Source organism: Stegostoma tigrinum, chromosome 5 (genome assembly GCF_030684315.1).
Source record: "Stegostoma tigrinum isolate sSteTig4 chromosome 5, sSteTig4.hap1, whole genome shotgun sequence".
NCBI lineage: Eukaryota > Metazoa > Chordata > Chondrichthyes > Orectolobiformes > Stegostomatidae > Stegostoma > Stegostoma tigrinum.
The window spans coordinates 2,733,673-2,751,541 of record NC_081358.1 but is presented as its reverse complement, the minus strand read 5'-3'; the positions used below and the strand labels follow the sequence as shown (position 1 = coordinate 2,751,541).

Below are 17,869 nucleotides of genomic sequence, written 5' to 3'. Positions count from 1 at the left end.
TTGTAACCTCCGTATAGTGTTATGTAAATTGTTATGATCCCCAGTGAGTTAAAACAGGAAAGACAAATTTGTTCGTAGATGTGAGAGTACAACATTATGTATGATGTTTGTTTTGTCAGGAAGATGACTAATTTATTTCTTTCGCTGTTTACCTTGTAGTGTTGGAAGGAACAATAAACACTCTTATTGGGAACCACAATAACAATCTGCTGATATACCAAGATGTAGCTCTGAAATGGGTTGCACAGCTTCCTCATGTTCCTGTGTCTGTACATGTTGCAAACTTTCAGTGAGTATCCCGACGTTTAAAAAACATCAATCACTGTCACTACAATGTAGCAGGATGTATTTACTAATCTATTTCCCAGTTATGGTGTAATATAATAGCGCGGATACCTTGCCTGGTTTATTTTCAAATGGTGCAGATCACTAGATGTAGGTAAAGTGTGGCAAAAATGACTAATATTTTGAAAATCACATGTTTATTCTCTGTTGAAATCAAAATGGCATCATCTCTGATAGACATCTGTCTAAAAGATTTTATTATTTCATAATTGGGAGCCTTACATTCATAGAATAATGCATAGTTCTTTCATAAAAGTGCTATGAATGACTTCGTTATTAACTTGAAATACAAACTTCTTTCCTTACATAATAGAAATATAAGAAGGATTGAAATAAAATGCGTACTTGCTGCTTTGATTTATTAGAGAAATCTAACAGGAATTTAATCTTGAGAATGCGATAACTTGCATTCATTTAGAACTTTTATTGAATTACTGATTGAGGACTTTCAAAAATTAATAATTTGTAGAAATAATTAGGACTTCCTGTCTTTCACAATAATGGGATAATTAATTATTGAATTGTTGAAGTTGCCTCCTATTCCTTGCCATTTTCCCCTGCTGACCCTGTACATGACCTCAGCACACAGAAAGTAATATGTTTCCATAGTATTATCATTGGCATAAGGTTCTAGTTTTCCATGCCCAAATTACAATTTCAGTAGCCATCTATGAAGACACATGTCCTGCTTCAGTTTCTTGCTGATTAATCAGTCTATCCTTACTGTGCCTCCGAGATATAGGCACAGAAATTAGAACAAGCAAATCTTGTCCCTCTGCAAATTCCAGCAGTTCTGAGGAAGGTCACTGGACCCGAAACGTTAACTCTGTTTTCTCCTCCCCAGATGCTGCCAGACCTGCTGAGCTTTTCCAGTGACTTTGTTTTTATTCCTGATTTACAGCATCTGCAGTTCTTTTGTTTTTTATCCAGCATATCATATTGTATTTCCCCCAACGTAACACTATATTCTACTTCTGTGATGTTGAAGGCACAACACCACGTCTCCATTCTTGATGTAAAATGGCTCAGCTTTTTTTTGGAATAGAACATAGAACATAGAACATTACAGCACAGTACAGGCCCTTCGGCCCTCGATGTTGTGCCGACCTGTCATACTGATCTCAAGCCCATCTAACTTACACTATTCCATGTACGTCCATATGCTTATCCAATGACGACTTAAATGTACCTAAAGTTGGTGAATCTACTACCGTTGCAGGCAAAGCGTTCCATTCCCTTACTACTCTCTGAGTAAAAAAACTGCCTCTGACATCTGTCCTATATCTTTCACCCCTCAATTTAAAGCTATGCCCCCTCGTGCTTGCCATCACCATCCTAGGAAAAAGGCTCTCCCTATCCACCCTATCTAACCCTCTGATTATTTTATTTTTTAAAAAATTATTTTATTTTGATAGTTTTATTTGTTTATTTTTGTTTATATCTGTTTATTTTTGAGCAACAAACAAGTTTGATTCTGCTGAGGATGAAACTCCATCACAGACATGATAGTGCAAATAATACCTATTTTTGTTGGGACCAATCTCAAAGATAGTTTTAAACTCCAACACAAAATAATTACCTATTTTTCTGTAATGCTTTCTATTTTCTTCCTATTCCTGTGTTCTCACTTGTGGTTTTGTTTGGTAAGTGGCTAGAAAGCATTATGTACCGTAGTTGTGTTTTTTAGAGAATTGTAAATTGCACAGTTGAACTTACTGACAGGATTATTTCATTTCTAGAAACAATTTAGATGAGAATGTAGGAAGTATGGTAAGTAAATTTGCAGCTTACATTAAAGTTGGTGGTATTGTGACAGTGAAGATCAATTGGATCACTCGGCTGAGGAGTGGCCGATGGATTTAATTTGGATAAATGTGAGGTATTGCATTTGAATAAATAAATAAAGGCAGGACTTATAAAATGAATAGCATGGCCCCGGGTACTTCTGTAGAGCAGAGAGACCTAGGGGTTCAGGTACATAATTTTTTGAAATTTGCTTCACAGAGGGTGATTCAGGAGGCATTTAGCATGCTTGCCTTCAATGCTCAGACCTATGAATATAGGAATTGGGATGTCACGTTGAGGTTGTACAGACATTGGTGAGGCCTCTTCTGGAATACTGTGTGCAGTTCTGGTTGCCCTGCAATAGGAAGAATATTATCAAATTGGAGAGGATTCAGAAAAGATTTACTAGGAATGGAGGGTTTGAGTTATCAATATAAACTGGATAAACTGAGATTTTTTTCACTGGATTATAGGAAGTTGAGGGGCGACTATAAGAGAGGTTTATAAAATCATGAGAGGCATAGATAAGGTAGATAGTAAGGGTCTTTTCCCTAGGATGGGAGACTTTAAAACTAGGGAGAATATTTTTAACTTGAGGGAAAGAAGACCTAAAAAGGACCTGAGGGGTAACATTTTTTATACAGAGTGTGGTTTGTGTGCGGAAGGAATTGCTAGAGGAGTGGTAGATGTAGGCACAGTTGCAACATTGAAAACACAATTGGATAAGTACCCAAATATGTAAATTTTGGAGGGATATGGACCAAATGCAGGCAAGTGAGACTAGCTTAGTTTGGGAACGTAGTCAGCATGGACTAGTTGGACCAAAGGCTCTGTTTCCATGCTGTATGATTCTATGACTCTCTGCTTAGCAATACAAATATGACTGGCTTTTCATAAATTACAGATGCTTTACTGTTGATTAAGTCCTTAATACATGTAAATAAATGGAATTATCTGCAAGGAGATGTCTGATAATCAAAATTACAGGAGCTTGGACTAATAGGTTTTCTTTGCATTGTTGTGTGTCACACATGAGTTGACTCCTTTCGACTTCATTACTTACTTTAACTATAATATTGGTCCCACGTTAAAGAGACAATCTGTCAACAGTGCGTAAATGAGTTGCCCCATGTCTATAATTTCTGTCAAATAGTTTACAAGCATCCTGTGCAAGCTTTTGCTGAAGCAGCTCTACATCGAAGAGGCTATTCTTATATCATTTAGTTGTTGTGCACAGTATAAAATTTACTTGTTTCTCTTTAATAATGTGCCAGTATTTCTTAACACCTATCAGTATATTGAATCGTTTTATATTGCATCGACCATGCTGTGGTTATTTTTGTTACAGGGATGCTCAATAGAACTGATGCCATTGTAGATGACCTTTCCTTAGAAATTTTTGGTGATAACAACACACAGCAAAATCTTTTATCATTGTGTCAGGAGTTGGACTAAGAGATCCAAAGTTGTTTGAAGTCTGTTGGCTTTCTTTTAGTTTTATCAGACTGTATCTGCACTTTCACTTAATGCCCAATCCTTCTGGCCTCCGACCTCCTAAGTTGAGAGTGATGATAAAGTGAAATTCGATACAACAGAAGTTTTTCTAACCTCTTGTGAGCCAAGGTAGCTTTGCTTTTTTTTGTTCCCACAGCACCTTGCCAGTTCGAAAGAATATTTGCAATAGAAATAATTATGTAAGTGGTGGATTGGTAATACAGAACTCGAGGATTGCTGAAAAATAAGATGTGCTTTCAAAAACTTTTTATCTTGCTCTCATTGGGACTGAATCACGAAGATACCAAACCTCAAAGGGAAAGACAGTTTGCACTGCATGGAAAGTATGCTGATTGGTTGGAAAATGGCACTGATGGTTAGATATCTGAGCTTATCTGCAGTCAAGAAGTTGGTAGCTTTTGAGGGATGAGTAATGTTTGGTGAATGCAACTTTTTTCATCTTTGGGATATCTGCAGAGATTGCTCATTTCTTGTAGGACATGAATTAACCAGATGCAAAAGAGAAAATTACAGCATGGCACACAGTGCAGGTGAATATACATTTACAAAAGTGAAATTTAATCCACAAAGATGTCACCCATGCCATCAATGTGCCCTCATTAAAGTTTTCTTCATTTGACTCCTACTGTTTCTAACTGCAGTCCCAGCTTCAGCAGCTGGAGTGGAGGAAGCCTGTTCTGCTGTTGTTCCTGTTGGCCTGGAAAACTTGGGTAGGCTTTCCCAGCTGCCTTGGGCCTGAATAACCCAGGCCTGCTAAGAGTGTTCTTCCCAAATGCAGTGGTTTGTATGTCTGTATGCTTTGGGATGGGGTTGGAGCGGAGGGACCTGGCATCTTTGGAGTTTGCTGATGAGAATCTTTTGGGAACCCTAAAGGGGTTCGTGCTGACACTACCCTGTTTCCCTGAGTGGAAGGGAGTCCCCCATATCCCATTCACATTGCAATTCATGCTGGGCATCTCTGGCTAGAGCGACAAGAGTGTTATTCTGTACACATTTTTGGCAGACATTGAGTACGCTGGACGTGGGCCTCCATGGCAGTTGCTAACCTAATCATGGATACAGCTATGTGGATGCATGGTGGAGCCAGCACTGCACTGATAACTTTGATAGACTCCTCCATCCTTTGAACCCATTTACCAACTGAGTCTGTTAAGCCTGCTTGCTGATGCTGTGCCTGCATTTTGACAAAAGTATTGATGGCTATGACCATGGGATCATCAGCTGAGTTTGAACAGGTTTCTGGTCTCCCTCATTCTTGTGGATACCAGAAACTTGGTGTGATTCCTCCTTGAACAGTTGTAGAGGCATGTCAGTGTTTGTGCTCCTGCATCTAATCTACATGGAGTAATCCACCAGAGTGAAAGTCTCCAGGTACAAGTAAAACTTGCTGATGCATCCTCAGACAGTTCAGTAAATTCCTCCTCAGAGGTGAAGATTGAATTTGGTTTTCTGGCACTGGTCGTTTTGGGGCAGAGGCTCACTGGGTGCTGCTAGTGCCTATGTAAGAAAAGACAGGGAATTAGTTGTCTAAAAAGGTTAGAAGACTGTACAGATTAAGAATAAATTCACACACTTGTGGCAATGAAATAGCAATGCACCACAACAGAGCACAATGATGCTTACGGAGGCCAGGAAGGTTTAGCAGTTCTAAGAATAAGGTGGCAAGAGCTGTTGAGTGAACACGTACGTGCAAAAGTGAGATCTGTTGTCCATGTGCCTTATGTAAATGCAGCGGCAAAGTTAGATCGAACCCTGGCCCTGTGTTTATGAGATTGCAAAGAGAAGATGTGGTGCTGGCTCTTGTATTGTGCAGAAAATCAAAGATCTTGTTTCTGCACTGCTGGGCATCCTGCTTCAGCCAGGACGTAACACTGACTGAGGCTGCCCTCTGGATCCAGGCTACCGTGGTCTGGTTGCATGGCCTTTTGTGTAAGTTAACTGGGAAAAGGATGTCCATCCTCTGCATTACACTATCTGCCAGCATCTCCAGGTCCCTGTCCGTTATGTGAGGTGCATACTTTCTTTAAATGCCATAACTGTTGAGCAGCAAGTAAGAGGGGAAGCCCATGGATTGCAGCTGCTTGATTAGTCCATTGATGTATCAGAATCTTGCAGAATCAATGCTCACTCCCTTCTGAAGCCTAGTCACAGGTCTGGAAGAATTCAGAGCAACCTGGGGCTCAAAGTAAGGAGCAATTTGATAGCTTAATTTTAAAAGGTATTTACTCCACAGTCTAAGATGCTGCTTGGCCTGCTGTGTTCATCCAGCTCCACACTTTGGTATCTCAGATTCTCCAGCGTCTGCAGTTCCCATTACCTGTGATACAATTTTACTCCACAGTGCCTAGTTTCTGATTCTTGATGTTGAGCTTGCAGTGTTAAAAAAAATTGTGGAAAAAAAGAAATTTGCCATTTACAAAGTTGTATATACCTTCAGTTTTGAACATTAGTGTAAATAACACTGACAAATACAAGCTTATGAAGGAGGAACCAAAGTAGCCTTTTCAGCCTCTCGATCCTTCTCTGCCATTCAGTAAGTTTGTGGCCGATTTGCTTGTGTTTTGAATTTTATACTCCCCTCTTATCCCAATGACCCTTCACTCCCCTGCTAATGCAGAAAGAAAAACAAGCAGAATATATGAATGACAGTGCTGGTCTGACTTGTTTTGTAACAAAAATGGAGCACCAGTATTTATTTCTCAGTATTGTTGATTTATTGCAGTTTTTATTTCCCTCTGGGACAAGAATCTATCCATCTCTGTCATAAAAACATGCAATGATAAACCAAACTGCTCCCTTCCATCCCATCTCCACTAAACCACAGCTCCATCGACAACAACACCACCACCATCACCATCACTACTTTCAGAAGTAGAATTCCAAAGTCTCGCAACCCTCTGAGTTAAAAACATTTCTGATCTCTACCCTGAAAGTCAATGCCTAATTTTAAAACAGTGCCCCTGGTTCTGGATTAACCTGCAGAAGAAACATCCTTTCCGTCTCCACCTTGTCAAGATCATTCAGGATCCAATACATTTCAACCAAGTTACTCCTCACCCTCTCAAACCCCTGTAGAAACCAGCCTGCCCTGGCCAAGTTATTCTCTTACGCTAATCCATTCATTCCAAGTATCAGTCTAGTAAATCTTCTCTGAATCACCTTCAATGCATTGACATAATATCTTAAATAAGGAGACCAAAACTACACACAGTTTTTGAAATGTGGTTCTTACTACTACCCTTGTAATTGAAGCTTAATTTCCTTACTTCTACGTTCAATTCCTTTTGTGATAAAGGATACTCTTTGTGGTGATATGCTGTAACCACATACTAACTTCTGTGACTCATGCACCAGAGCACCTAAATCCCTTTACACCCCAGAATTCTGTAGTTGTTTTCCATTTGAATAGTGCATTTTAATTATTTTTGTCAAAGTGAATATTTTACAGAAAAGGGAAGAAATAAAAGAGATTTTTAAAAAATCAATCTGCATTAAATCTGTAAGTGTTTTAAACTGTTTCCTGTGCAGGGACTTGAAGGGAGTAGTGGTGACTTTAAGTGATGCTGGCCATTTGCAGTGCTCATACTTGGGCACGGATCCTTCCTTCTTCCAGGCTCCAAAGGTGGAATCTAGAGAACTGGATTATGATGAAATGGACAAAGAAATGAAAGAACTTCTCAAGGTCATCAGGGAAGCTACAAAATCACAAGGTACACAAAGAATCAAAAGTGATGAAAACCCCTCAGTTTGAAAAATGTTCCTTTGTTTAATGTGGTGATCTCTAATATGCTAAATAATGTATTTCCATGAAAGCTACATGTTATATAGAGCATTGACACCCATTGACTTTAGTTCTTAAGGCCATATGTGTATATTTTCTTTATTTTTGGACAATTGACAAAATAATGGGAATAGATACTGCTTTAAATCAAGGAAACCATGGAAAAAGATGCCTGCAGTTTTAAAAATTAGTTACAGGAGTTCATTGTGAGGTGTATCTGCAGCGTTGCCTTATTTAACAGGAGAGAGAGAGAATGTGTGTGTGTGTGTGTGTGTGTGTGTGTGTATGTTTCAGTCAGAACCAGTGGCATTAGTTCACGAGAGTTCAATATAATAAAAACTTAAGATAACAAAGTGTAAGCTGGATGAACACAGCAGGCCAAGCAGCATCTCAGGAGCACAAAAGCTGACGTTTCGGGCCTAGGCCCGAAACGTCAGCTTTTGTGCACCTGAGATGCTGCTTGGCCTGCTGTGTTCATCCAGCTTCACACTTTGCTATCTTGGATTCTCCAGCATCTGCAGTTCCCATTATCTCTGATAATAAAAACATCTTCATTTGTTCCTGGAAAGGTTGTGTATGGACAATACAGGAGATGATTCTAGCCTACAAAGATAAAACACCTAATTCTACTTCTCTCTCTCCTGTGTGGAGAAATAACAGAAAATCTCCTAGTAGCTGTTCTTGCTCACCATTTTCCACTGATCTGCTCTCTACAAATTTGCTTGTTAAAAGGAAAAAGAAAGAAAATGCATTCAGAGGCAATAAAAAGATGAATCCTCAACTAGTAAATGATGCCAGCCAATAGGTGCATCCACAGCCATGCATCATTAGCAAAGAATTGTCAGGAGAAAACTGAGGCAAAATATCCTATCAATACCTATGATGTGGACTAGCTATTTTGACTTCTTTTACATTTCCAGCCCATGGTGTTTGTGTCTCGGTGTTGTGTCTGTTTGTATGTCAATGGGAATTTGAGAAAGGGGTAGTTCAATTTAAGAGTTTATAAGTTAGGAATTCATATTTGTTTTTGTGATAGATTAAAAACAGTGTGGTTATAACAAACAGTTACTTTCTTCTAATTTGGGCCAGGTAGGTAAAATTGTGCAGTTTAGTAGTTTAATCAAATTGTCACATTTGTGACAACTCCAGAAATAGTGGGACTTAATTTCCAATGCACATCCTTGGTGGTTTTGACATTGTGTTCATGGATAATAGCCAGAAGATTTTGCAGAGGTAATAACATGCACTGCTATCACTTTCATAAAACTGTTAGCTGCTTCTTCAGCTTGCACACAGGCAGTTAAACACAGAAATCCAGAAGATGTTGCCAGTGATACCATCTGACTCTGTAGGATACATTGTTGAAGTCCCTGCAGAGTACAGTTAGAAGCCACAGAACCAATGGGAATAATTACTTGAGAGATAATGGGAACTGCAGATGCTGGAGATTCCAAGATAATAAAATGTGAGGCTGGATGAACACAGCAGGCCAAGCAGCATCTCAGGAGCACAAAAGCTGACGTTTCGGGCCTAGACCCTTCATCAGAGAGGGGGATGGGGGGAGGGAACTGGAATAAATAGGGAGAGAGGGGGAGGCGGACCGAAGATGGAGAGCAAAGAAGATAGGTGGAGAGGGTGTAGGTGGGGAGGTAGGGAGGGGATAGGTCAGTCCAGGGAAGACGGACAGGTCAAGGAGGTGGGATGAGGTTAGTAGGTAGCTGGGGGTGCGGCTGGGGGTGGGAGGAAGGGATGGGTGAGAGGAAGAACCGGTTAGGGAGGCAGAGACAGGTTGGACTGGTTTTGGGATGCAGTGGGTGGGGGGGAAGAGCTGGGCTGGTTGTGTGGTGCAGTGGGGGGAGGGGATGAACTGGGCTGGTTTAGGGATGCAGTGGGGGAAGGGGAGATTTTGAAACTGGTGAAGTCCACATTGATACCATATGGCTGCAGGGTTCCCAGGCGGAATATGAGTTGCTGTTCCTGCAACCTTCGGGTGGCATCATTGTGGCAGTGCAGGAGGCCCATGATGGACATGTCATCAAGAGAATGGGAGGGGGAGTGGAAATGGTTTGCGACTGGGAGGTGCAGTTGTTTGTTGCGAACTGAGCGGAGGTGTTCTGCAAAGCGGTCCCCAAGCCTCCGCTTGGTTTCCCCAATGTAGAGAAAGCCGCACCGGGTACAGTGGATGCAGTATACCACATTGGCAGATGTGCAGGTGAACCTCTGCTTAATGTGGAATGTCATCTTGGGGCCTGGGATGGGGGTGAGGGAGGAGGTGTGGGGACAAGTGTAGCATGTCCTGCGGTTGCAGGGGAAGGTGCCGGGTGTGGTGGGGTTGGAGGGCAGTGTGGAGCGAACAAGGGAGTCACGGAGAGAGTGGTCTCTCCGGAAAGCAGACAGGGGTGGGGATGGAAAAATGTCTTGGGTGGTGGGGTCGGATTGTAAATGGCGGAAGTGTCGGAGGATAATGCGTTGTATCCGGAGGTTGGTAGGGTGGTGTGTGAGAACGAGGGGGATCCTCTTGGGGCGGTTGTGGCGGGGGCGGGGTGTGAGGGATGTGTCGCGGGAAATGCGGGAGACGCGGTCAAGGGCGTTCTCAATCACCGTGGGGGGGAAGTTGCGGTCCTTAAAGAACTTGGACATCTGGGATGTGCGGGAGTGGAATGTCTTATCGTGGGAGCAGATGCGGGGGAGGCGGAGGAATTGGGAATAGGGGATGGAGTTTTGGCAGGAGGGTGGGTGGGAGGAGGTGTATTCTAGGTAGCTGTGGGAGTCGGTGGGCTTGAAATGGACATCAGTTACAAGCTGGTTGCCTGAGATGGAGACTGAGAGGTCCAGGAAGGTGAGGGATGTGCTGGAGATGGCCCAGGTGAACTGAAGGTTGGGGTGGAAGGTGTTGGTGAAGTGGATGAACTGTTCGAGCTCCTCTGGGGAGCAAGAGGCGGCGCCGATACACTTGTCCCCACACCTCCTCCCTCACCCCCATCCCAGGCCCCAAGATGACATTCCACATTAAGCAGAGGTTCACCTGCACATCTGCCAATGTGGTATACTGCATCCACTGTACCCGGTGCGGCTTTCTCTACATTGGGGAAACCAAGCGGAGGCTTGGGGACCGCTTTGCAGAACACCTCCGCTCAGTTCGCAACAAACAACTGCACCTCCCAGTCGCAAACCATTTCCACTCCCCCTCCCATTCTCTTGATGACATGTCCATCATGGGCCTCCTGCACTGCCACAATGATGCCACCCGAAGGTTGCAGGAACAGCAACTCATATTCCGCCTGGGAACCCTGCAGCCATATGGTATCAATGTGGACTTCACCAGTTTCAAAATCTCCCCTTCCCCCACTGCATCCCTAAACCAGCCCAGTTCATCCCCTCCCCCCACTGCACCACACAACCAGCCCAGCTCTTCCCCCCCACCCACTGCATCCCAAAACCAGTCCAACCTGTCTCTGCCTCCCTAACCGGTTCTTCCTCTCACCCATCCCTTCCTCCCACCCCCAGCCGCACCCCCAGCTACCTACTAACCTCATCCCACCTCCTTGACCTGTCCGTCTTCCCTGGACTGACCTATCCCCTCCCTACCTCCCCACCTACACCCTCTCCACCTATCTTCTTTGCTCTCCATCTTCGGTCCGCCTCCCCCTCTCTCCCTATTTATTCCAGTTCCCTCCCCCCATCCCCCTCTCTGATGAAGGGTCTAGGCCCGAAACGTCAGCTTTTGTGCTCCTGAGATGCTGCTTGGCCTGCTGTGTTCATCCAGCCTCACATTTTATTATCTTGGAATAATTACTTGTTCTTTTGCTCTTGGTTTCTTTGTAAAAGCCCTCAGAGAAAATTGCACCTTATTGAATGAGGTTTGTTAGATTTTTAACAACACACTATGTTCACACCAAATCATGAAAATATCTTTTCCTCGCATGTGATCTCCTTCAGAGTTTCAGGTGTTATAGATGAACAGTATTTTTTTAAAAATGAGGTGAACAATTGAGGAAGAAACAACACCATGATAAGCAGAGTGTCGTGTGAAGTTGGAGAAGTGTTAAAGAAATAGATGCTCTCTACTTTTCTCTATTCAGCTGCAAAATCTCTTCTCCTGACATTTCTCACTCTGTTGCACCCAAACTGCAAATCTGTATTTCTTTTTCAGATGTTGCCTGACATTCTTTGCATTTTTAACATAGGAGCCTCACACCCCGCCCCCGCCACAACCGCCCAAAGAGGATCCCCCTCGTTCTCACACACCACCCCACCAACCTCCGGATACAACGCATCATCCTCCGACACTTCGGCCATCTACAATCCGACCCCACCACCCAAGACATTTTTCCATCCCCACCCCTGTCTGCTTTCCGGAGAGACCACTCTCTCCGTGACTCCCTTGTTCACTCCACACCGCCCTCCAAGCCCACCACTCCCGGCACCTTCCCCTGCAACCGCAGGAAATGCTACACTTGCCCCCACACCTCCTCCCTCACCCCTATCCCAGGCCCCAAGATGACATTCCACATTAAGCAGAGGTTCACCTGCACATCTGCCAATGTAGTATACTGCATCCACTGTACCCGGTGTGGCTTTCTCTACATTGGGGAAACCAAGCGGACGCTTGGGGACCGCCTTGCAGAACACCTCCGCTCGGTTCGCAACAAAACAACTGCACCTCCCAGTCGCAAACCATTTCCACTCCCCCTCCCATTCTTCAGATGACATGTCCATCATGGGCCTCCTGCAGTGCCACAATGATGCCACCCGAAGGTTGCAGGAACAGCAACTCATATTCCGCTTGGGAACCCTGCAGCCTAATGGTATCAATGTGGACTTCACCAGCTTCAAAATCTCCCCTTCCCCCACCGCATCCCTCAACCAGCCCAGTTCGTCCCCTCCCCCCACTGCACCACACAACCAGCCCAGCTCTTCCCCTCCACCCACTGCATCCCAAAACCAGTCCAACCTGTCTCTGCCTCCCTAACCTGTTCTTCCTCTCACCCATCCCTTCTTTCCACCCCAAGCCGCACCCCCATCTCCTACCTACTAACCTCATCCCACCTCCTTGACCTGTCCGTCTTCCCTGGACTGTTCTAACCTTTGATGGTCCAAAATAGATAACATCATACTTGCTTACGTTGTACTTTATCTGCCACAGTTTTGCCAATCCAACTAGTGTATAAATACCCTTTGTAATTTTATGCTATTATCTACTCTTTCTAAAATGCCACCTAAATTTGTGTCACCAACAAATTTCAATATATTAGACTTTCTATATCATTATCCAAGTCATTAATAATAATGTGAATAACTGAAGCCATAACTCAGATTCCTATGGTACACCACTGGTAATATCTTGCCAATTTGAGTACCTACCTATTATCCCTACTTTCTGCCTCCTGCCACTTAACCAATTTCCCAACCATGTTAGTAAGTTGCCATAAATTCCGTGGAATTGTATTTTATTTAGCAGTCTCATATGAGGGAGTTTATCAAATGCCTTCTGGATGTTCATATAAATAATATCCGTAGATATTCCTCTGTCTACTACATTAGTCAGTCTTCAAAAAGTTCAATTAAGTTTGACAGTCATGATGTACTTGCCATGAATCTATGCTGGCTTTTCATGATTAACTGAAAATTTTCTCATTATTCTTACCCCATCCTTGATTATAGACGCTGACAATTTACCCACCACAAATGTTAGGCTAAGTGGCCTGTAACTCCCTTGTTTTCCTCTTTCTCCCTCCTTAAGAAGAAGAGTGACATGTCTTTTATCCAGTATGTGTAAATGGCAAATTGTATCCATTCAACCCAACAAAAATTTTATCGCTGTTTTGTCTTATGGGTTTCCTTTCTAATATAAGCATACAGTAGATTTTTGGCTGCACTCTTGTTTAGTCAGAAACCTATTCAGAGCCCGCTCCCACTATTCTATCCACTTATTTTGACTGCATGGTTATAAAGATGAGACGTTAGTTGATCAGAATGGAATAATTTTCCAGTTTTTGAAAAGACCATCCCCTATGGTGAACTTTTTATCTATTTCTCACACCAGCCACCCTGTGTGTTTGTTGAGGGAGAGATAACAAAGTGTGGAGCTGAATGAGGGAAATTGCCATTTATCACATATGATATATGCCTATAAAGAGATGTTCATCTCTTAGATGGCTGAGATTTAATCCTGGGTTCCAGAGAAGAGGCATTACTTATCCTTTTATACCACTCAATTTCCCTTTCTTCTGATCTTTCACTTCTAATTCAATGTATGCTGTTGTCTTAACCAAAGATTACTATCCTCAAATTGCAGTACTTTAGTATGTAAATTCTTACACTGACAGTACTGCAGAACAGTATTTGAATGCGATTATAATTTACCAGCAATGAAAACATTCCTTATTTTTTCCTAAAAACAGAAACCTCTGGAAGTACTGTGCAGATTTGGCAGTATTTGTGGAGACAGAAAAAATAACACTGATGTCTCAGGTTGATGATCTTTCTTCAGAACTAAAATGTTAAGCCTGTTTCTTTCTGCACAGATCCCACTAGATTTCCCACATCTGTGGTATTTTGCTTTTGCCTTTACTTAATAATAGATTCAAAGGAAAAAAAATGCAATGGGATTTGAAGTCTTAACACAAGTTCAGAAAAAAAAGTAAAACAGGAAAATGATCTGATTAATCATCACTAACATAATGCTACAAAAACTCTGCTTACATCTTGGAAAAACAACTGATAACAGTAATCAGGATACTGTTGCTGATTAACTATTGGTAGGAAATGTTCACATTTCTCCCGGAGCCAAGAGTGGTCGTTGAGTGGACAATAAAGAGAGGAAATAAGAGGAAGGAGTGGAAGAAAATGGAAAATAAACAATATTGAAACACTTAAAACAATAGAAATATTTTGGAACTATAATTTTCAATGCCCCATGCCCCAAATTTGGTACCTAATAATTCAATTAATTAAGTTGAAACTTGTGATTCATCTTTTTAATCGAATATGTGTAATAACTGAAACATAATTTGTGGAGTAGTTTTCTGAAAATAGGTTCAGACATAAAGTGCTTCAACTTTCCAGATTTTAAACAATAATGACCAATTCTCTAATTTTGATCCAGTTTTAATTTATGGTCTCTCCATAACTACAAAAGGCACATATTTGAATTTTCTGACATTAGTTGACATGACCAAACAAATTGATTAGACCTTTGTTGTTCTCTTGATGACAGAAGTTAGTTTGTGTTTCAAATCTGGTAATCTCATTAAAGCTGCATTGAAGATAATTGCATAGTTTCTGCTGTAATTTTGCCCCTTTTTCTTTCAGATATTTTGCACAAGGCTGAAAATGATGATGACTTGAAAGTTGCTGTTTCCGTCGCCCCAAGCCTAGATGTAATTTCTGTATGTGAGGCCAAATAAGTATTCAAGGCATCTTTCTTTAACTTTTTGCAAATCTAGTGCCAATGTAATCTGAGGGGGAAATAAAAGGAAAATGATAACTGAATGGTGGTAAGCAGTTTCCCACCGACAATATTTTATGATTTGGTCTCTGGAATAATCAGTGAAATAGTTCATAGTTCAGAAAACAGAGAAAACCTTTACTGTTTGATGAAGAAGTAAATATGGCCGACTTAGCTAAGTTTACATTGAATGGTCAATATTAAAAAATGAATAAAATATATCTGGATCTGGCTATGGCATTTATAATTGCTTTAAGGAGTTTTGTTTGTAGTAGAAAAAATATAATATCAAAGTTGCAGTTAACCATTAAACTAGCAATCCAGGAAGGGGGATGACTCTGTCATGTAATGCAATTAAGAGTTTATAAGGTAAACTAATATTGATTCAGAATGCACCAAGCTTTTAATTTGAGGGTGCTGTAATAGAAGAACTAGAGACTGTAGAAGTATTAAATGGATGGAGTCATTTGTAGTTTATAGTGAATTTACTGTTATCAGTCTTTAAACTGCAAGTTGCAAATACAAAAGCAGTCAGGCGTCTTAATCAGTTAGCATTTAATGATGAAAGTTTTTTTTTCTCAGCAGGCGGCTGACAACACTGTAGATATTGCAGTTCCTTCCATCTCACTGAAGGTATTATATGAACTTTCATTCTCATAAAGGGATGCAGTTATCTCCATTTGAAGTGCTAATACAATAACATGATAATTGTATAAGGCAGAGATATATAATTGTCACTTCTCCATCAAAGCTAATCGAAATATGTCGAGAGTGCATTCTCTCCATGACAATGTGAAGTCGAATTCTGGAGTTGGGATCAAGTCTACAGGTCATTCCAATAATTATGGACATCAGCTTGTCTGAACATATTGTCATTTCAGTTTACCTTTACTGGCATGATTTTGGATAACCTAAAATCAGATGTTTAGAAACAAACGCAATGGTTTGGAGTTGATGATACATTGGAAAAGAATCTAAATCCAGAATATAGTAGAACGCTTTGGCTCGCCTTAAAAGTACAGAAGTCCCCCAAGGAACATTGAAGAAGAATTGTAAAGCAAAGCACGAGGAACATGGAGTTTTATTACTATAATTGTTGAGAAAATGAATCTGAAAAATGCTCATGAATCTGTACTGCTATTACCTGGCAACAGCCTCTGGACTGAGATACTACGTGTTTATTACAATACACTCATAGAAATTCTGGGTAGTTACTAGAGATGTTGCAAGGAAGTAGGACCTTATCTCTCAGATGGTTACAGTTGAAGCTCAGAGCTGACAGTAGATCTTTCTGTGTGATAATTTGGAAGAAAACCAAATAAAGTATCAAATATCAGAACTGCTATCTGTTTCTCCTCTGAATCTGAAAACTGGTCTGAAGGTTTCCCATCATTCTACAACTGACAGCAGCAGGAACTAGTTGTTTGGAAACCAAAGGAATGATGAAAAAGACAACTCATTCTGTTCTTTTAGTTTGAACTCCTGATCCACAGAAATTTCTGCATCTTTCCACCCACAATTGCTGTATAAGTCTGTGTTTTCTGTATCTTTCTTCTGTCTGTGTATGAATATGAGTGTGAGGTAGTTGACTTGTTTGCTGAGCTAGCTGGTTATAGTTCAGCCATTCTGTCACCATGCTAGGTAACATCATCAGTGTGGCCTCCATTGAAGTGATACAGCTCTACTCCGCTTTCATATTTATATGATCCGGTCTGTTGGGGTGTTTTGTGTTGTTTCCAGTTCTCTTTTGCAAGGATTTGTGTATGGGGTCTAATTCCACATGTTTATTGATAGCATTACGAGTGGAGAACCAGGTCTCTAGGAATTCCCGTATGTGTGTATGGTTAGCTTGAGCTAGGACGGTCATGTTGTCCAAGTTAAATTAATGGCCTTTGTTGTCTGACTGTACTGAAATGAGGGAAAGTTTGTCGTGTCGTTTTGTTGCTAGCTGGTGGTGTATCCCGATGGCTAGTTTCCTTCCTGCCTGGCACATATAATGTTTTGGCAGTCCTTGCGTGGTATTCTGTAAACCATGCTGGTCCTGCATGTCATGGGTATGGTCTGATGAAGGGTCTAGGCCCGAAATGACAGCTTTTGTGCTTCTAAGATGCTGCTTAGCCTGTTGTGTTCATCCAGCTCTACACTTTGATATCTTGGATTCTCCAGCATCTGCAGTTCCCATTATCTATGGTAATGGTGGTGTCTGAGACAGTGTCTGTAAGGTATGATTCTGTGAGTATGACTATGTTAGGCTGTTGCTTGACTCGCCTGTGAGACAACTGTCCCATATTTTGGTACAAACCCCCAGATGTTAGTGAGGAGGACTTTGTAGGGTCGACAGGGCTCTTTCTGCCATTTTCTTTTCTAATGCCCAGGTCAATGCCAGGTGATCTGTCAGGTTTGATGTATTTGAAACTTTGTACTGATTGGTACATCTGAATGGCTTGCTAGACCATTTCAAAGGGCAGTTGAGAGTCAACCACATTGCTGTTTATCTGGAGTCACATGTAGGCCAGACAAGATGAGGGTGTCAGATTTCACCTCCAGAAGGGCATTCGTGAACTGGATGGGGTTTTCCAACAATCGGCAATGATTTCATGGTGATCAGTAGTTTCTTAATTCCAGCCTTTTTTTTTGGAATTCCAATTCCACCTCTGCCATGATTTAAGTCCAGGACTAAGCTGGGAATATCTTTAGAGGATTTTTGGTTTGATTGAAGTGAAAGAGGTGATATGTCTGAAGACATCTAATTGGATAATCTTTGAAGAGCATTGGCTTAACTTTTCACAGAAATTCTTTCAACTTGTGCAGCTCAAGACTTGAATGTGGCTTATCTGAGACCATTGTTCTGGGAATGGATTTACCCTAATGTTCACATACTTGACATTTTTCTTACTAATGGTTTCCTCTTTCCTTTGTCAGGAGGCCCGGATGAGGAATGTGGAGTGGGATATTGGCATAAAATTGGGTTGAAAAGGTCAAATCTGCTAGGA

At 41.6% G+C, this 17,869-nt stretch overlaps 1 protein-coding gene across 10 annotated transcripts in view; it reads left to right on the top strand.

Moving 5' to 3' along the window:
* Positions 1-17,869, top strand: part of bbs9 (Bardet-Biedl syndrome 9) — a 519,061-nt gene that overhangs the window by 68,970 nt on the left and 432,222 nt on the right. For 8 of the 10 annotated variants that reach the window (XM_048530080.1, XM_048530077.1, XM_048530079.1 and 5 more), the window contains exons 9-12: positions 160-289; positions 7,174-7,355; positions 14,741-14,817; positions 15,459-15,509. In XM_048530080.1, the coding sequence (XP_048386037.1) occupies positions 160-289; positions 7,174-7,355; positions 14,741-14,817; positions 15,459-15,509 (440 nt within the window). The remainder of the gene's footprint in view (positions 1-159; positions 290-7,173; positions 7,356-14,740; positions 14,818-15,458; positions 15,510-17,869) is intronic. The other 2 variants (XM_048530078.1, XM_048530076.1) reach the window with 1 other exon arrangement.